Here is a 15,308-nt window from a genome sequence, read left to right as displayed (position 1 = left end):
AGGAGGGATCAAGTTACAACACTTGAAAGTTACAACAAAGTTACAACATCATTTTTTTTCATTTTCAAAGTCCAAATCGTCGATCCAAACCGTTAGATATTCAATCTATATTAAAATGTGCTTACAGACCAAATTTTACATTTTTTGAAATTTTTTTGCTATTTATTAAGATGGGTACAAAATTGCTGTTTTTTAATGGTGCAGAATTTTAATAAAAACAGCGATTTTGTACCCATCTTAATAAATAGCAAAAAAATTTAAAAAAATGTAAAATTTGGTCTGCATGCACATTTTAATATAGATTGAATATCTAACGGTTTGGATCGACGATTTGGACTTTGAAAATGAAAAAAAATGATGTTGTAACTTTCAAGTGTTGTAACTTGATCCCTCCTCTTTGAATATTATTATTTTGTCATTACTTAAATATTATAAAACCTTTCAATGTCACATGTTAATTATTTTTCAAATTGTATAACTTTTGATAAAAATATATATATATATATATAGAGAGAGAGAGAGATGGGCTATGGTGCATTGCAATGCATAGGCCATGGTGTGCATTGGACCATAAATCACCGATTCAAAGTCCAAATGACCGATCCAAAGCGTTCATCTTGTTCTCCATATTAATATGTGCTTGGAGACCAAATTTTATATTTTTTGGAATTTTTTTACTATTTATTAAGCCACTTTGAAAATCGCTGATCCAACGGTGGCTTCTGATTTTACTGTTCCAAACAGTCACCGTTGGATCAGCGATTTTCAAAGTGGCTTAATAAATAGTAAAAAAATTTCAAAAAATATAAAATTTGGTCTCCAAGCAAATATTAATATGGAGAACAAGATGAACGGTTTGGATCGGTCATTTGGACTTTGAATCGGTGATTTATGGTCCAATGCACACCATGGCCTATGCATTGCAATGCACCATAGCCCATCTATATATATATATATATATATCTATATATTTTTGTATTGCGGTGGTTGTCAAACTTGTCAATATAATTTGCTCAATTTTTTTGGGGCTTTGTCCAGTTGTCATAGTTCTTGTACGGGCCTTTACAAATATATTAATTGAAAAGCCTAGTGTTAGTGGAGCACACTGTCGATTGTTAGGTGTGCAAATAGGCCCAAATATTCCACAGAGATGGGACCCAAAGTCAGACCAGCTAGCGAGAAAAGTAGTCGTGTATGGTGCTTTTCTAGATTAGTCTAGTCTAATCTAAAGATTATTCATTTATACTTGATTTCATTAATTTTCTCTCTGTCAACATGGTTCGGATAAGATCCTGCCACCTTTTGCTAAATCGACCGTAATTTTCGTCCTCACGATCAGTAGTGTATACATTATGTGGCGAGTCACTGTGCTGTTAACATTTAAGAGATATAAGTTCTTGTACAATGACTCGCTACAAATTTCTTCACAAAAGTGTAGTATGAACAATGATTCCGTTTGTTCCCGATCTCCTCCGTCATTACGCGTGGCCGAACTCGGATCCCCTAAAGTAACTTAAATTTTTTTTAGATCCTGACCGTTCGATCAGAATCTTCACGAATATTAAAGAGTCCCGTGAGTTCTATATAGGGTCAGATTGGCTCTGACTCTGATCGGACGGTTATAATTCAAAAAAATATATTTAAACTACTTTAGAGAATCACTCGTCATGGTCCCAGGGCCCAGTCCCAGTAAAATAAGGCGATCTATCTCTTTCACCAAACCAAATTCCGTATTTTAAAATTTCCATCTTGAACTCTTTTGAGAGAGAAGCAGGAGAGAGATCAAAATTACGTAACTAAAAATTGCGTATCAGATGGCACGACGACCAGATCGGAGCGACCAGAGCGTACCGCCAGAGGAAGCTGTGAGAATAGAGGCAGAGGTGAGGGACTATTTTGAAAAGGTCGCGCCAAAACGCCCCTCCAAACCGCCACGAAGCGACCCGTTTGATGAACAATCGGATTTCATCGTATCGTCAGACCCGGGTTCGATTCCCGAGTTAGATAAATTTCGCCGCCTTGAATCTGATCCCCAGGTTTTCTCTAAACCAGTTTTGAGTTTCTCTCAATTGTTTTAATTAGTTGATTAGTTGACCGAAGTGTATTTGTGGGGTTTAACTGTAGGGGTTGGTGGTGGATGGAAGGGAGGTTGTGGAGGAGTATGTGGAGACGGGATACTACGACGAGATCAATTGTATGGATAAACAACATCATACGGTACATGAATTTATTTTGCATAGATAAAATTATTTTTCATGAATAATAGGCCACAGTCAAGTGAGCTTTCATATACTCGAACTGTTTAGGTATTATTAAACGCCTAGTGTTCCAATTATACTGAGTACTATGGAAATACCAGTTGTTTAGATGCTCGACCTGGCAAGATTTTGGTTGGTTCTCGATGATTGAATTCTAATTGATTTGGTTCAGGCTATTTGTTGAGCCCTAAATATGTTCTTAGAATTGTCCTAGAATTGTCTTTTTCTTTCCCTTTATTTGGCAAACAACTTCTGAACTTTTCAAACTGTAGCAAAATCCAACTTTTTCCTTAAGAAAAGCAGTTTTAAACTTTTGGTAGGCAGCATTTTACAGTTTGTTATTGATTGATTAGTCAAAAGTAAAGCGAAAGAGAGGTAAAGATAAGGGTATGGGAAAACTGGGAAGGAAGTTTTTTAATTTTTTTTTAATTTAGTTAATCCAATTTGAGAATTCGAGTATTTGAAAATTACATCAGATTAATAATTAACATTTATCTATCCCAAAAAAGATAGTATTCACGTTTATTGACCCTACTCCTATTAGAATTCCAATCAAACATTGCTTTATATTTCTTTCACTCTTTATTCTTCTTTTAGGATTAACAACCTAAATGAAGCATCTAAGTTCAGATAGCAAACTATGGTAAGTTACGTATATTCCATTATTGCAAATCTTGAAATCCATCCAATGCATCATCTTTGCAGACCGGAACAGGTTTTATTAAAGTGGAGAAGCCAAACGGGCCTGCTTTTGATGCACAAACTCTCTCCTACACAAACGGCGTGAACCATGTGTTCTATAAGAGCAATCCTGCAACCAACGATTGGGTCCCTTCTTCTGAGACGGTACAGCATGGCGCTTGTTCTAATTGTCAATTGATGCAACCATAATTAGCATAAAACATGGTTTGTTGACACCATTTTTTCTTTGGCACAGGTAATCCCAATTTCAAGCAAGCCTAACAGGAGTGAGAGCTGATAGTATATTGGCAAAATTACTGTTTAGTACAAGTACTTGTTTGATTGAATTGATACAAGTGTACTTTAAGGTTTTAGTGACGGTGATGCTATATGTTGACTTTAGTTTTCTTTCCTGGTTGTTTTCAATTTTCTTATAAAAATTACTTGTCCAAGTCAATGTTAGTTTTTCCTAACATTGACTTGGACTGTTATTTTACAAATGTTTCCAAATTGTTTTGAAAATTTGGTTTTATAAAAAAAAACTAACATTCACTTGTTTTCAAAACTGTTTCCAAATTGTGAAAACATTTTTATAATCATTTATTATCTATGTCATTTTTTTATAAACGGGGATATAAATATTATTTTGAAAACAACAAAAATATTTGGAGTTTTCACAATAATACTACATCTTTCACAAATATATAAAATAATTATAAAAATGTGAATAATAAAAACCTCCCAAAAAATAATAATATAGCCCAGAAACCTTCAATTGCGTATGGTGAAGATAGTAGTGTAGGCGTGTAGCTGTGTAGGTAAGTTAACTTGATTATAATACTTTAAAAATCCAATAGTTATTGTTTAATAACACAGAAATGTTATACCACCTCGGACGAAAAATATAAAAATAATAACACAATCAAAATCCAAAAAAAAAAAAAAAAATTAGTAAGATGTTTTTGGGTAAGCTTTATTTAGTGATTTTTTTTTTCTGCTTGTAAATGAAAGGTACAAAAACTTATGAATTGCATTATCGCTCTATCGTTGGGTAGGTCAGGTCAGATGTTGTCTCATAATAATTAATAAATCAACCTCATTAGTGAGCAAAAAAATTCTTTATAATGCTGTTTTGACCATTGTCCGTATGTTGCATGAAATTAAAACAAGTCTTTATTATATAACTTTCAGAGTTAGGCTGGGGTGCTATGGATAGCATAGAGGTCCCTATGCTACGGCTCAATATTTGAGTTTTCAAAATCCAAAAGGTCAATCCGAACCGTTCATCTTATTCTCCATATTAATATCTGCTTGGAGACCAAATTTTACATTTTTCTGAATTTTTTTACTATTTATTAAGTATTTTACAAAATTGTTGATCCAACGGTGGCTGCACAAAACAGTAAAACCGTTGGATTAGCGATTTTCAAAGTGGCTTAATAAATAGTAAAAAAATTCAGAAAATTATAAAATTTGGTCTCCAAGCAGATATTAATATGGAGAATAAGATGAACGGTTCGGATCGACCGTTTGAATTTTGAAAACTTGAATATTGAGCCGTAGCACGGGAGGCCACTATGCTATCCATAGCACCCCAGCCTAACTCTAACTTTCATTAGCTTATTAGTTGAAGTACTTGGATTTAATTTTAACCATTAGGTACTGACTATGTTGTATGGATAAGGGTATCGGATACCGATACGGGTACAGGATTATATATGAAGTATCGAGGTAACATAAAGTACGGATCAAGATTGAGGAGCGATCGGATCGTAAAAAAATATATAGTACACAAAAATAATGTTATTTTGGGTTAGTGTGACAGTAATATTTAATATGAGAATAGAAAACGGTGATAACCCGAATAGTGTGAAAAGAGTGTGTTATTCAGAATAATGTAAATACTATTTGAATCCGAAATTAAAGGAAATGGTAATACACTAACTATTATAAAATATTAAGTTAGTGAAGAAGCAGCATGAATCCAATGCCAATTGGAGAAAAAGAAATGTATTTTGATTGCATTTGTTTTAGTAAAACTACAATGGAAGTGATGTCTGCCATAAATTGTGCGTAGTTTGTCAAATCAAATTAGAAAAATATGTTCTCCCTAAAAAATTAAACGGTAATATAAATTGTTTATAGAAAAGCTTCAATAAGTGCGCAGCAGAACATAAATTTTATGATAGCAAAGCAGACTCGATTTATACATGTTAAATTATTAATAGGGATGATTTTTTTTAAATAAATAGTGAACCCTGCTATAATGCTAGTCAGGAGTCAGGTACACCTGATGGAGCAATAACATATCTGAGCTTGCAATATAAAAAGAACATTATAGTTTTCACCTCTCCTGACCCTTTTCACAGACGTATTCACAAAAAAAAATTGTACAGCATAAACACTGATCAGTATTGTATTTTGTCTTTTCAGAATGAAGGCAGGCTTCCATCAAAACTAAGCACTGAAATTCAGTATGAAATGGTTTTTAACACAAGCTGACAAGCTAGTATCGGCTACATCAGCCGACATTGTTTATTATAACAGTGACTGAGAGCTATGAACACATTATTTTATTATCAATACTATATGCCATTGCATAAGATTGGTACGGAAATACTAACAGAGGTTTAGAATCTCAAGGAGCTAACAGCTTCTCCACTTGAGGTTCGGCACTCATTGAAGAAATTACGGAACACGACACTCCTGAATTCCCCAAATTTCTTTAGCATACTGAGCAATTGTGCGATCGCTGCTAAACTTGCCACTACCAGCGGTGCTTAAAATCGACATCTTCAGCCACCGCTTCCTGTCCCTGCAATCAAAATACAACAAAGACACACCCATGAAAAAGGAGTATAGATTGTTTCAATAAGGACTGATTTCCTGACTAATCTGGCCAACCCTGAAAAATATAGATGCCACAGCGTATAAGAACCATATGCCAGACTAAATCAAGAAAATCACCCAGCTCGTTTTTGCTCCTAATTTATCTACAATAAGCCAAAATACAGTTGCTTTTTCTTCCATTGAACAATAAAGGATCAGGGGAGTTTAGCCATTTATTGTGAACCTCAAGAGCACAAGGCACAGTGACAGAAGTATCAGGGGCGGAGCCAGATTTTGAAGCTATGGGGATGTACACACATTGGGGGTCAATAATATAAAATTTTCTTGCTGAGTATGGAGGTCAATTTTACAGTACCTATAACATTTTACTTTAAACTGTATAGAAAATCATGTAGAAGCACATAAATTTTGAAAATGAAGGTCAATTGGCCCCCATTCATCCACACTGAATCTGCCCCTGAAAAGTATACAATCTCCCCATCATCTCAGATGGGAATTATCTATTTTCAAGAAACTTGGCAGATGCTGCGAATGGGCATATGGGAATTATCTTAATCTCAACTCTTAGTATTTACAAGAGCACAACAAGAAAAAGTATTTTGTGATAACATCTGCGAGGAAAGAGTATTTTTTTCTACGTCTTACTTGTAAGCTTCATCAACCCGAGACTGGGCATCGAGATAGCCAGGGAAGTCATACCCAACGAGGAAGTAATCCCCTCGTCCATAGCCTGAGTCACCCTCCAATGAGCTCAAGAGATCGGAATAGTTATATGAACCAAATGTGCCAACCTTTATATATTCTATCGCCTCTTCAAAACGGGGGTCTGGCTTAAACTGTATTAATTGAAACTCAACAATATTAGAACTCTCGTATGCAGGTTAAGTAATAAACAAATAATATTCATGTCTTGGGACCTAGATGCATATCCTCTACTTATACTTGGATGCATAACTAATTTATTTAAATTCACGAACAGACAAAGACAGTCGTATTTTTGAAAGCAGAATCATACATGGTTTACAGTTAAGTGGGCTCTGTATGGATTTCAGGGCCTTTCAAGTATGAAAATTAACTTTTCCAAGTAAAATAGTGTCTTCAAATCTAATAAACTAATGGAAGTGAACATTTGCAGACATTTTAGGATGTAAAATGAGCTGCCAATTGAGTATCCTGGGTACCTTTGCATGTTAAAATGTTTTTACTAAAGATTGGATGCCGTTAGTTGACGGAGGGGGGAAATTGCAAAACTGAAGGAAAAAATTGATCTCTCCGGGGGAGATTAGTTTTACTCAACTTTATAATCAGCTGTCCATTATATAACCTTGCTATGTAAGTTGCCTTGTAAGATTAAAAAAAAAAAACTAGGTAGTCTTAGATGTAGAATTGTTTCACAAGGGGTACATGGGGGAAAAGAGGTAATATGCTTTACTCAATTATGGTATGAGGTCTTTAAACATCTTTATGATGAATCAATCCTTGCCAAATGGTGGTGGAAATTTTAGGGACCTGCCTAAAACGTAATTGGAAATAATCATTATGCTAAATGTAAATCATATACCACTTGGCAAAACCTATTCATTTTGGACGGGCTTTTTGGGTGTTAGCTGTATTATTAAGGCAGAATATATATTTTGTAGTAGGAACTGGTGAATTCATATGATTCAAGGTATGCTACATGGGCCCATGACTCTGCGTCAGCACCTACTTATCCTAAGCCTTTTTGCTTTGTGCAGAAATGCTAATATCTTATGCATGAGGCCAGACGATGAAACTTGGTTGCAATGCTTTCCTACTAACTTCAACATAATTTGATTGGCTATAACAAGCTTGATTAAATCACAAACCAAATGGAGGGTATTAATGTGAATTGGTGCTCTTTAAGGAATATGCAGTAATTTATGGGGGCTGTTACTGGCCATTATAAATTGACTTTGAGGTGCTATCTTTTGGATTGTTTATCTGAAAGAATTTTTTCGTGTTTTGATGATACTGGTAGAAAACCTTTCAAAACTAACAGAATTATTGCATTGCTGATTTCAGCTTTACTAAATTTTTGGGCAGGAAATGGAGGGCTGAAGTTTGCACTTACCATTCCCATTTCTCTCTCTTTGCGCAGACGAGGGACCTCATCAGCCTTGGCACCAAAGAGAAAGAAGTTCTCTTCTCCAATCTCCTCTCTAATTTCAACATTTGCGCCATCCAAGGTACCAATTATAAGGCATCCGTTGAGAGCGAATTTCATATTGCTAGTACCACTTGCCTCCATGCCAGCGGTACTGATGTGCTGAGACAGCTCACTACCTGGTATCAGAACTTCTGCCACAGATACATTGTAGTTTGGAATGAACACGACCTGATACACATTGCAGATGTCATCAGTATACCTGCCTTTACAGGAATGCTAGGTATAAGATAGACAAAACTGGTATTAAAATCAGATACCTTGAGGTATTTGTTGGTTTCTGGGTCATTGTTTACTACAGAACCAACATCATTGACCAGCTTGACAATGAGCTTTGCATTGGTATAGGTCGCAAATGCCTTTCCTCCAAACATTACAGTACGAGGAGTCACGCTCTGCCTCTCTGTCTCACTCATTTCCTACACAAGTTACAAATATTTCACCAGGCCATTTAGAAACAAAACCAGTTGTTCGAATTGTCAAGGGTGGTTTGTACCAGACTACTAACGTGGTAGCCAGCTGCCAGCGGTGGAAGTAGATTTTTTATTTTATTTTATTTTATTTTATTTTGGGGGGGGGGGGGGGGGGCTCAAACGTAAAATGCAGAATGTGCAGGATTTTTGAACCCATGGTCTCCACAACCACCAAGTAGAATTCAAACCAATAGGCTACAGGTACACTTAATATTTTACCATTTTATGAGGGGGGGCTAAACTATATAAAAACTAAAAAAACGACAATTCAATTAAATTTCAGTATACATGATTAAAAATTTAAAGCACGGCGTGGCGCAGTACAGCACTGAACAACTATATAAGTTGATCAAATTATCACACTTTGTTACAGTGAAACTTACAAAAAATAAAATATGACAAGATATAATGAAGTAAATGCGAACAGTAAACATTTTTCACAAACTAGTGCTCGAAAAAATGGAAATTATTACCTTGAGCTTCTTGTATCTATATACAGCACCCAATATATTAAGCAGCTGTCTTTTATACTCATGAATACGCTTGACCTGTATATCAAAGAGACTGTCTGGGTCAATGGATACACCAGTTGCATTATAAACATACTGCACAAGCCGCTTTTTGCTAGCTAACTTCGCTTTTGCCCACTCTTCTTGGAGATCTTCATTATCTGCAAACTGTTATAAAAGAATTTATCAATAACATTAGTAAAGTTCTGGGATGCAGGCCTGAGATATAAATAATGTTAGGTAAAATCATACTAAAAATACACAAAACTAACTAATGGATTGGTTACGTGCTATCTCATTCATGTTGTACAACCCTCAATTCTTTTTTTACACAGAACCAACCACACATAATTATGTTATATTTCCTCAGAGAAGCTCGCATATAGTGTTCTAAATAATAATTGTCATCTTACCTGAGTACAAACTACATGGTTTCCCATGGGTGCAACAAAAGGAAAAAGAAAAAGAAAAAAGGCAATTCTGAGAAGATCACAAAAAAGAAAGGATTAAGAAGAGCATACCTCACGAAGGCCGGTGAGGAGGTCGAGATTAGTGATCCATTCATCAGTCTTAAGCCATTTTGTGATAATTTGACTAAGCTCAGGGTTACAGAAGAGCAGCCACCTCCTAGGTGTGATACCATTTGTTTTATTCTGAAATTTGGTCGGCCATATCGATACGTAATCTGCAAATAACTCTGATTTCAGGATATCACTGTGCAACTGTGCAACTCCATTCACCTATCACAAACATTAAAGTTGTTTAGATTGATTAAATTTCAATTTTGGTTTCATATCATCGTGGAATGAGACTTGACTCTTTTAGCAGTGGTAAGCTTACGGTATGGGAAGATACGACACACAGGTTTGCCATGCGCACAACAGGCTTTTGCGGATTCGAGTTATCTAAAATCTGCATACCCGATAGCTTTTCCGCCATATCCTTCCTAGTAGTATGTATCATCTCCTTGAACTGGAGAGAAAGAAAGAGAGAGTTAGTCAAATTGGACCATGAACACCAACAGTAAGATTTAGGTATAGTAATAAATACCCTCTTATCAATTTCTTCAATAATTTCAAAATGACGAGGCAGAAGCTTCCTCATTATGTCTTGGGACCATTTCTCCAGTGCTTCTGGGAGTACAGTGTGGTTTGTGTATGCAAAAGTCCTGCAATAATAAATTAAGAAAAGAAAAATGCTAACTCCATTGCATTTGTACCTATAAAACATTAATTAAATGAAGCATGAAATAGGCTACTTTGTGGTGAGATCCCAAGCATTGTCCCAGTCAAGTCCCTCATTATCCATGAGCAAGCGCATTAGCTCAGGAATTGCTAGAGTTGGATGAGTGTCATTCAACTGAACAGCAACCTTACTGGAGAAGTCGCTCCAATTACCTGCAACTCTCCTCTCCTTAAACCTATAAATTATATCCTGCAGATAGAGATATACTCACTTTAACAATATTTTTGGAAAAACATAATTCAACAAAATTCAAAGGGCCTTTTAAGATGAAAAGATCAATTGCAAACTAGTTATTTTCTACAGGGTTAATATATCTGAATTCTGAAGTAGAGATTTAAGAACCTGCAATGATGCGCTGCAGAGGAAAAACTGTTGTTTCAAGCGCAATATCTTCCCATTTTCAGTAGAATCACCAGGATAAAGAACAGCACAAATCTAAAATACATAGTCCGTCACCATTTGTCAGTAAAATGAGTATTTATTGGAAAATAAGCTATGAAATGGAACAAGAAGCTTTAAGACTTCATGTCTATTGCTTGATACAAAATATATAACTACTGAAAATATTATCTAAAATTATATCAATTTAAAAAATGGTATAGACACCTGCTGAGCTCTAGAGTGGAAATAAGCAGCATCCTCGTACTTGCCATCATTGAACAGAAACAAATTAAAATCCTCAGCACTAGCCTTTGCCTCCCACAAGCGCAAACTATTCGTATTCTTTGTATTAAACCCAGGAATTGGCACATCATATGCTAGTGCAGTCAATAATTCTCCTCCCATCCATTTACGCCTACAGAAGGGAAATATACAGAAAATAAGTATCGCAATTCAGAAGCAGGATTCCCCTCCATACTGCGCAACATACAATAGAGGGTGATTATATGATTTATATCCATAGAAAGAGGGAAATTTGCAGTACACATTATATTATAAACAGCTTCAAATCTTTGTTTCCTAGAATGACATTCTACTTATCAATGAAATTTTATACTCACGATCCATCAGGATTGATCTCAACATGGCCAAAAAACCTAACTGGGTACACTATGTCATGTCTGACAATCTCCCATGGACTGAATTTCTGTAAAATTAAACATAGAAAAAAAAATGACTTAGCACAAAAAAGAGATAGAAAGAATTTAATACAATACAAGGGACCACAATGCAAAAGGTACCTCTAGCCAATCTTCAGCAACTTCTTCCTGGCCCTCTGCTGTAATCCGTTGCTTGAACAAACCATACCTACGTCACATTCAATAAATAAATTACCCAATGCTGTCACCTCCTGTTAAAAAGCTATTAGAGAGAGAGAGAGAGAGAAGAAAAATTTACCTGTAACGCAAGCCATATCCCCAAGCCGGCAAATTAAGGGTTGCCATTGAATCAAGAAAGCATGATGCAAGCCTACCCAAGCCTCCATTTCCTAAAGCTGCATCTTTCTCCTGCAAGCCACAATGCAATGGATGTTGTTGTAAGTAACCATTAAATATATAGCAAAATGTAAAATTATCTCGGGTCCATAAATTCAACATGGTAAACTCTGTCATAGAAAGAAGAAAAGATAATAATTAAAATCCTTAAATGATTAAGTAACTTTGGTTCTGGTTATAGTACATATCCAATTTTGTGGTCAACTTTTGAACTGTTTTTCCATTCAGTATAACTTGATTTAAGTAAAATAATTTAAGTAATGAGATATTATGAACAAAACACACCATAGATTAATTCCAAACTTAAGAAAACAATATAACTTGACAAACATAAGCTACCTGCTCAACGATATCTTCAAGTTCATGCCCAAATGACTTCAATGCTTCAGCATATCCATCAGTGATACCAAGATTTCCAATCGCATTGGTTAAAGCACGTCCTTGAAGATACTCCATTGAGAGATAATAGGTCTGCTTAGGATCATCCTTGTGGAATTTGAGGTATGTGCTGTTCCATCTCTGCAAAAGCAAATGCGAAATTCAATCATCAGCATCTGAAAATCAAATAAACTCCACAAATTAAGTTCGTAATCGTAGAAATTAAGGCTTACTTGAACCAGGTAGTCACGCACACTCTGAGCAGCAGCATAGAATGCATGTTCTAAATCGAATCTGAGAGGGTAGAAATGCGGAGTATACTGTGCATGATACACGATGTTGGACGCAATCTCTGACCCTTCCCTGGCGCATGGAACTGCCTCACCTTTCGTATCACCGCCGACAAATTTGAGCTGGCCATTGGATTCCTCCGGCTTTGCCATGAACTAAATAGGGATGAAATTTGATAAGAGAAACAGATAAGATAAAATGCAGGTGAGAATTGGGATAAAGTAAGAAGGGGAAAAAGGGATAGAGGTGCTCACTAGTGTCCCGTGAAGAGAACGAGAGATCCGAGATGCTTTATTAATTGAACGGGGGAACGAGTTTTACGAGAAGATATTTATAAAGAGCTGTTAGGATTTGGGAGGGAAGGAATCGAAAGGAAGGAAGAGTTCGGAGGAGGAAAATGCGCATTTGTATCCTCTGCACTAACTCAAAAAAAGAATTTTTGAGATAATGCATCTGGACCGTCCGATCCGTTTTAAGATCCGTGCCGATTAGATCTACACTAATATTAAAGGGTTTCTGAATTATAAGTTGTCGTCGGATTGGCTCCGTTTAATATCAAACGGTCGAGGTGCGTTAACTCAAAAGACACTCTTTTGAGTTAATGCAGATGATGCGGACTCGGAAAATGCAAGCTTTCGGAGAGATATTTTTAGCGGAGTGAAACGAGTGGCCCGCCGCGGGAACGACAAAGTGAGAAAATGGAAATGAAGACAAGAAAAAGGTACCGATAGAAAATAAAATGGTTAAAATAAGAAAAGAACGAACGAGGACAGTCGGGACCTCGCCACGTGGGACTCGTGAGATCCAGATTTACTGTGGCGTGTTTGCTAACTCCAGTATTTCTAACAGGGTTTGATTTTAGCCCTCAGATTCGGGATCATTTTGATCCGTCATTCTCAAAACGGCTCAAATCATACGCCCCATGGAGACTAGTGTGAGTAATTTTTTTAATTTTAGAAATAAAAAATCAAATTATTGAAAAGAAACTTCTTTTACAATTCTATAAGTGAGATTGGAACCGAACCAGATTCAGTCTGAAACTGAACTATGTATTAACTCGGTCCCAACCATTAGATTTAGGAAGTTGCAGCATGTATTAGCCATAAAGAAATAGCCGCTGGAGATCCAGGCGGAGTCCCGGACCTACGTAAAAGTGCAGCCACCACTATGACCGTCAAATTTACGATGTCGCAATCTGTATTTTTGCAGGGCATTGGGCCCCACAATATGATGATGTTAATGTTAGCGATCAAAATCTCTACAAGGATTACGAAAAGGACAAAAAAAACGACGAAGGATAGGATTACTAAGGAACATTTCTAGTGTATCATCTAAAATTTTGAAATGACCAATTTCTCCATCAAAACACAACAATATTCAATATATCCATACAAATATAACATCCTTTCTTCTATCCCCTTTTAACTATTTAACATTTTATTTATTTATTTTAAAAATTAAATTGACTAATATGCCTTCTAATTTTAAATGGAGATATTCATTATTTGTGAATGTCATCTTCATCACTTCTTCCATGAAATCCATCTCTCTTTCTCACCATACCCACGCTTTGTTTCTGTTCTTGTTCCCTTTAATTTCCAATTCTCAAGTTCCACCTCTGTCAATAACTTTGGATATTCAAATGGAAAAATCTAAATGATTCATCTTGGTCTAAAAATCAGAAAATAAAAATCATGCCGACCATTGATTGTAGAGATACTGGTACCTAGATGCTAACATGCACTCAAAATCTGCCAACATTACATTATCTCTCTGCTCAATTTGTTTTGTTTCACAAATGCCATGGAAATTGTAAATAAGATAAAAGAAAATATATCTCGAAAGTTACGAACATAGGTGAATCGTTGAAGGCATGGTGATTCTTATGCCTAAATCTTCTAGTTTGAAAATTTTTAAGTCACTACCATTTCTCTAGGGGACCAAAGGCTTCAGCGAAGATGCTACGGTTTGAGATTTTTTCTAATTTTTCTTTGTTATTTGGATTTTTCTTATTTAAATATCCAAAGTTACTAAACGGGGCGAAATTAGAGGATTGGGAGAAGTGATTGAAACCAGAAGCAATTTAGGAAGAAAGAAGATAGATTCTTGAATAATGAATCATTGTATTAAACTCTCTGTTTGTAGTTACACATCATATATATATAAAAGCAATAACCAAGCATACAAGTATAGCTGTAATTACAATTCTTCCTAACAGAAAGTAGTTAACTGCCTAACTAACAGTGGCCAATTATTTCGGACTGAAAATGTCCAGTGATTGGCTATCAGTGATTTTTACAGTCAATAAGAAGGGTCGAATGTAGAGATGGTGAGGAGAGATGGATTTTGGGGAAGAAGGGATGAAGATGACATTAAAAAAATAATGGACATGTCCATTTAAATTTAGAGGGCATATTAGTCAACTTAATTTTGAAAATAAATAAATCAAATGTTAAATAGTTGAAAGGAGATAGAAGAAATGATGTTAAATTTGTATGGGTATATTGGATATTAAGGTGTTTTGATGGGGAAATTGGTTGTTTCAAAATTTTAGATGGGTACACTGGAAATTTTCCTTATTATTAACTACGAAATTTCTACGTGTAAACTATTTACCGAGTTAATAAATTCCTCGCGTTTTTCATCTGCTTGAAAAAAAAATCTTAATTTTAAGTAATTGAAAATAGTCCTCCTAATTAGAGGCGGAGCCTTAACTCTTTACCATCACTTTTATGATCATTCATTATACCTAGACAAATTAAATAAATTCATTATTTACTTAATCCCTAAAGAACTAGATGCCCAAACGATGAATAAATTTAGACCTATAAGTCTTGTTAATTGTAGTTTCAAATTACTTTCTAAAATTTTGACTCATAGACTGGGATTAGTAATGAATAGACTAATTGATGACAGTCAAGTGACTTTCCTCAATAGGTATATACTTGATAATGTAGTAGTAAGTCAGGAAATTATTCATTTCTGTAAACAACATAATCATG

The 15,308-nt window shown here is 35.4% G+C and overlaps 2 protein-coding genes across 2 annotated transcripts; one reads left to right on the top strand and one right to left on the bottom strand.

The window, feature by feature from the left end:
- The first annotated feature begins 1,743 nt into the window (after window positions 1-1,743).
- LOC144572985 (uncharacterized) lies at window positions 1,744-3,352 on the top strand. The gene is made up of 4 exons (XM_078322638.1): window positions 1,744-2,036; window positions 2,125-2,217; window positions 2,964-3,104; window positions 3,196-3,352. The coding sequence occupies exons 1-4, from the start codon at window positions 1,815-1,817 to the stop codon at window positions 3,235-3,237; spliced, it is 498 nt and encodes a 165-aa protein (XP_078178764.1). The 5' UTR covers window positions 1,744-1,814; the 3' UTR covers window positions 3,238-3,352.
- A 2,006-nt stretch (window positions 3,353-5,358) lies between these two features.
- Window positions 5,359-12,720, bottom strand: PHS2 (alpha-glucan phosphorylase 2). Its single transcript, XM_078322583.1, has 17 exons — window positions 12,561-12,720; window positions 12,249-12,461; window positions 11,977-12,156; window positions 11,540-11,649; window positions 11,383-11,449; window positions 11,203-11,288; window positions 10,808-10,997; window positions 10,544-10,636; window positions 10,215-10,390; window positions 10,007-10,124; window positions 9,797-9,928; window positions 9,478-9,696; window positions 8,921-9,124; window positions 8,235-8,393; window positions 7,882-8,145; window positions 6,435-6,625; window positions 5,359-5,754 (listed from the first exon to the last, which is right to left on the bottom strand). Exons 2-17 carry the CDS (start codon window positions 12,456-12,458, stop codon window positions 5,628-5,630), a joined length of 2,526 nt encoding a protein of 841 aa, XP_078178709.1. The 5' UTR covers window positions 12,459-12,461; window positions 12,561-12,720; the 3' UTR covers window positions 5,359-5,627.
- Window positions 12,721-15,308: the final 2,588 nt, after the last annotated feature.

Source organism: Carex rostrata, chromosome 2 (genome assembly GCF_964058835.1).
Source record: "Carex rostrata chromosome 2, lpCarRost1.2, whole genome shotgun sequence".
NCBI classification, from domain to species: domain Eukaryota; kingdom Viridiplantae; phylum Streptophyta; class Magnoliopsida; order Poales; family Cyperaceae; genus Carex; species Carex rostrata.
Note: the sequence above shows the minus strand (reverse complement) of the source record. Positions and strands in the feature narration are given on the sequence as shown.

Coding starts and splice junctions, on each gene's coding strand:
- LOC144572985 (XM_078322638.1), top strand. CDS start 1,815: ATGGCACGACGACCAGATCGGAGCGACCAGAGCGTACCGCCAGAGGAA. Junction 2,218..2,963: donor TGGATAAACAACATCATACG/GTACATGAATTT, acceptor TCATCTTTGCAG/ACCGGAACAGGTTTTATTAA. Junction 3,105..3,195: donor GGGTCCCTTCTTCTGAGACG/GTACAGCATGGC, acceptor TCTTTGGCACAG/GTAATCCCAATTTCAAGCAA.
- PHS2 (XM_078322583.1), bottom strand. CDS start 12,458: ATGGCAAAGCCGGAGGAATCCAATGGCCAGCTCAAATTTGTCGGCGGT. Junction 10,391..10,543: donor TCTGCAGCGCATCATTGCAG/GTTCTTAAATCT, acceptor CTCTATCTGCAG/GATATAATTTATAGGTTTAA. Junction 6,626..7,881: donor AAGAGAGAGAAATGGGAATG/GTAAGTGCAAAC, acceptor CAATTAATACAG/TTTAAGCCAGACCCCCGTTT.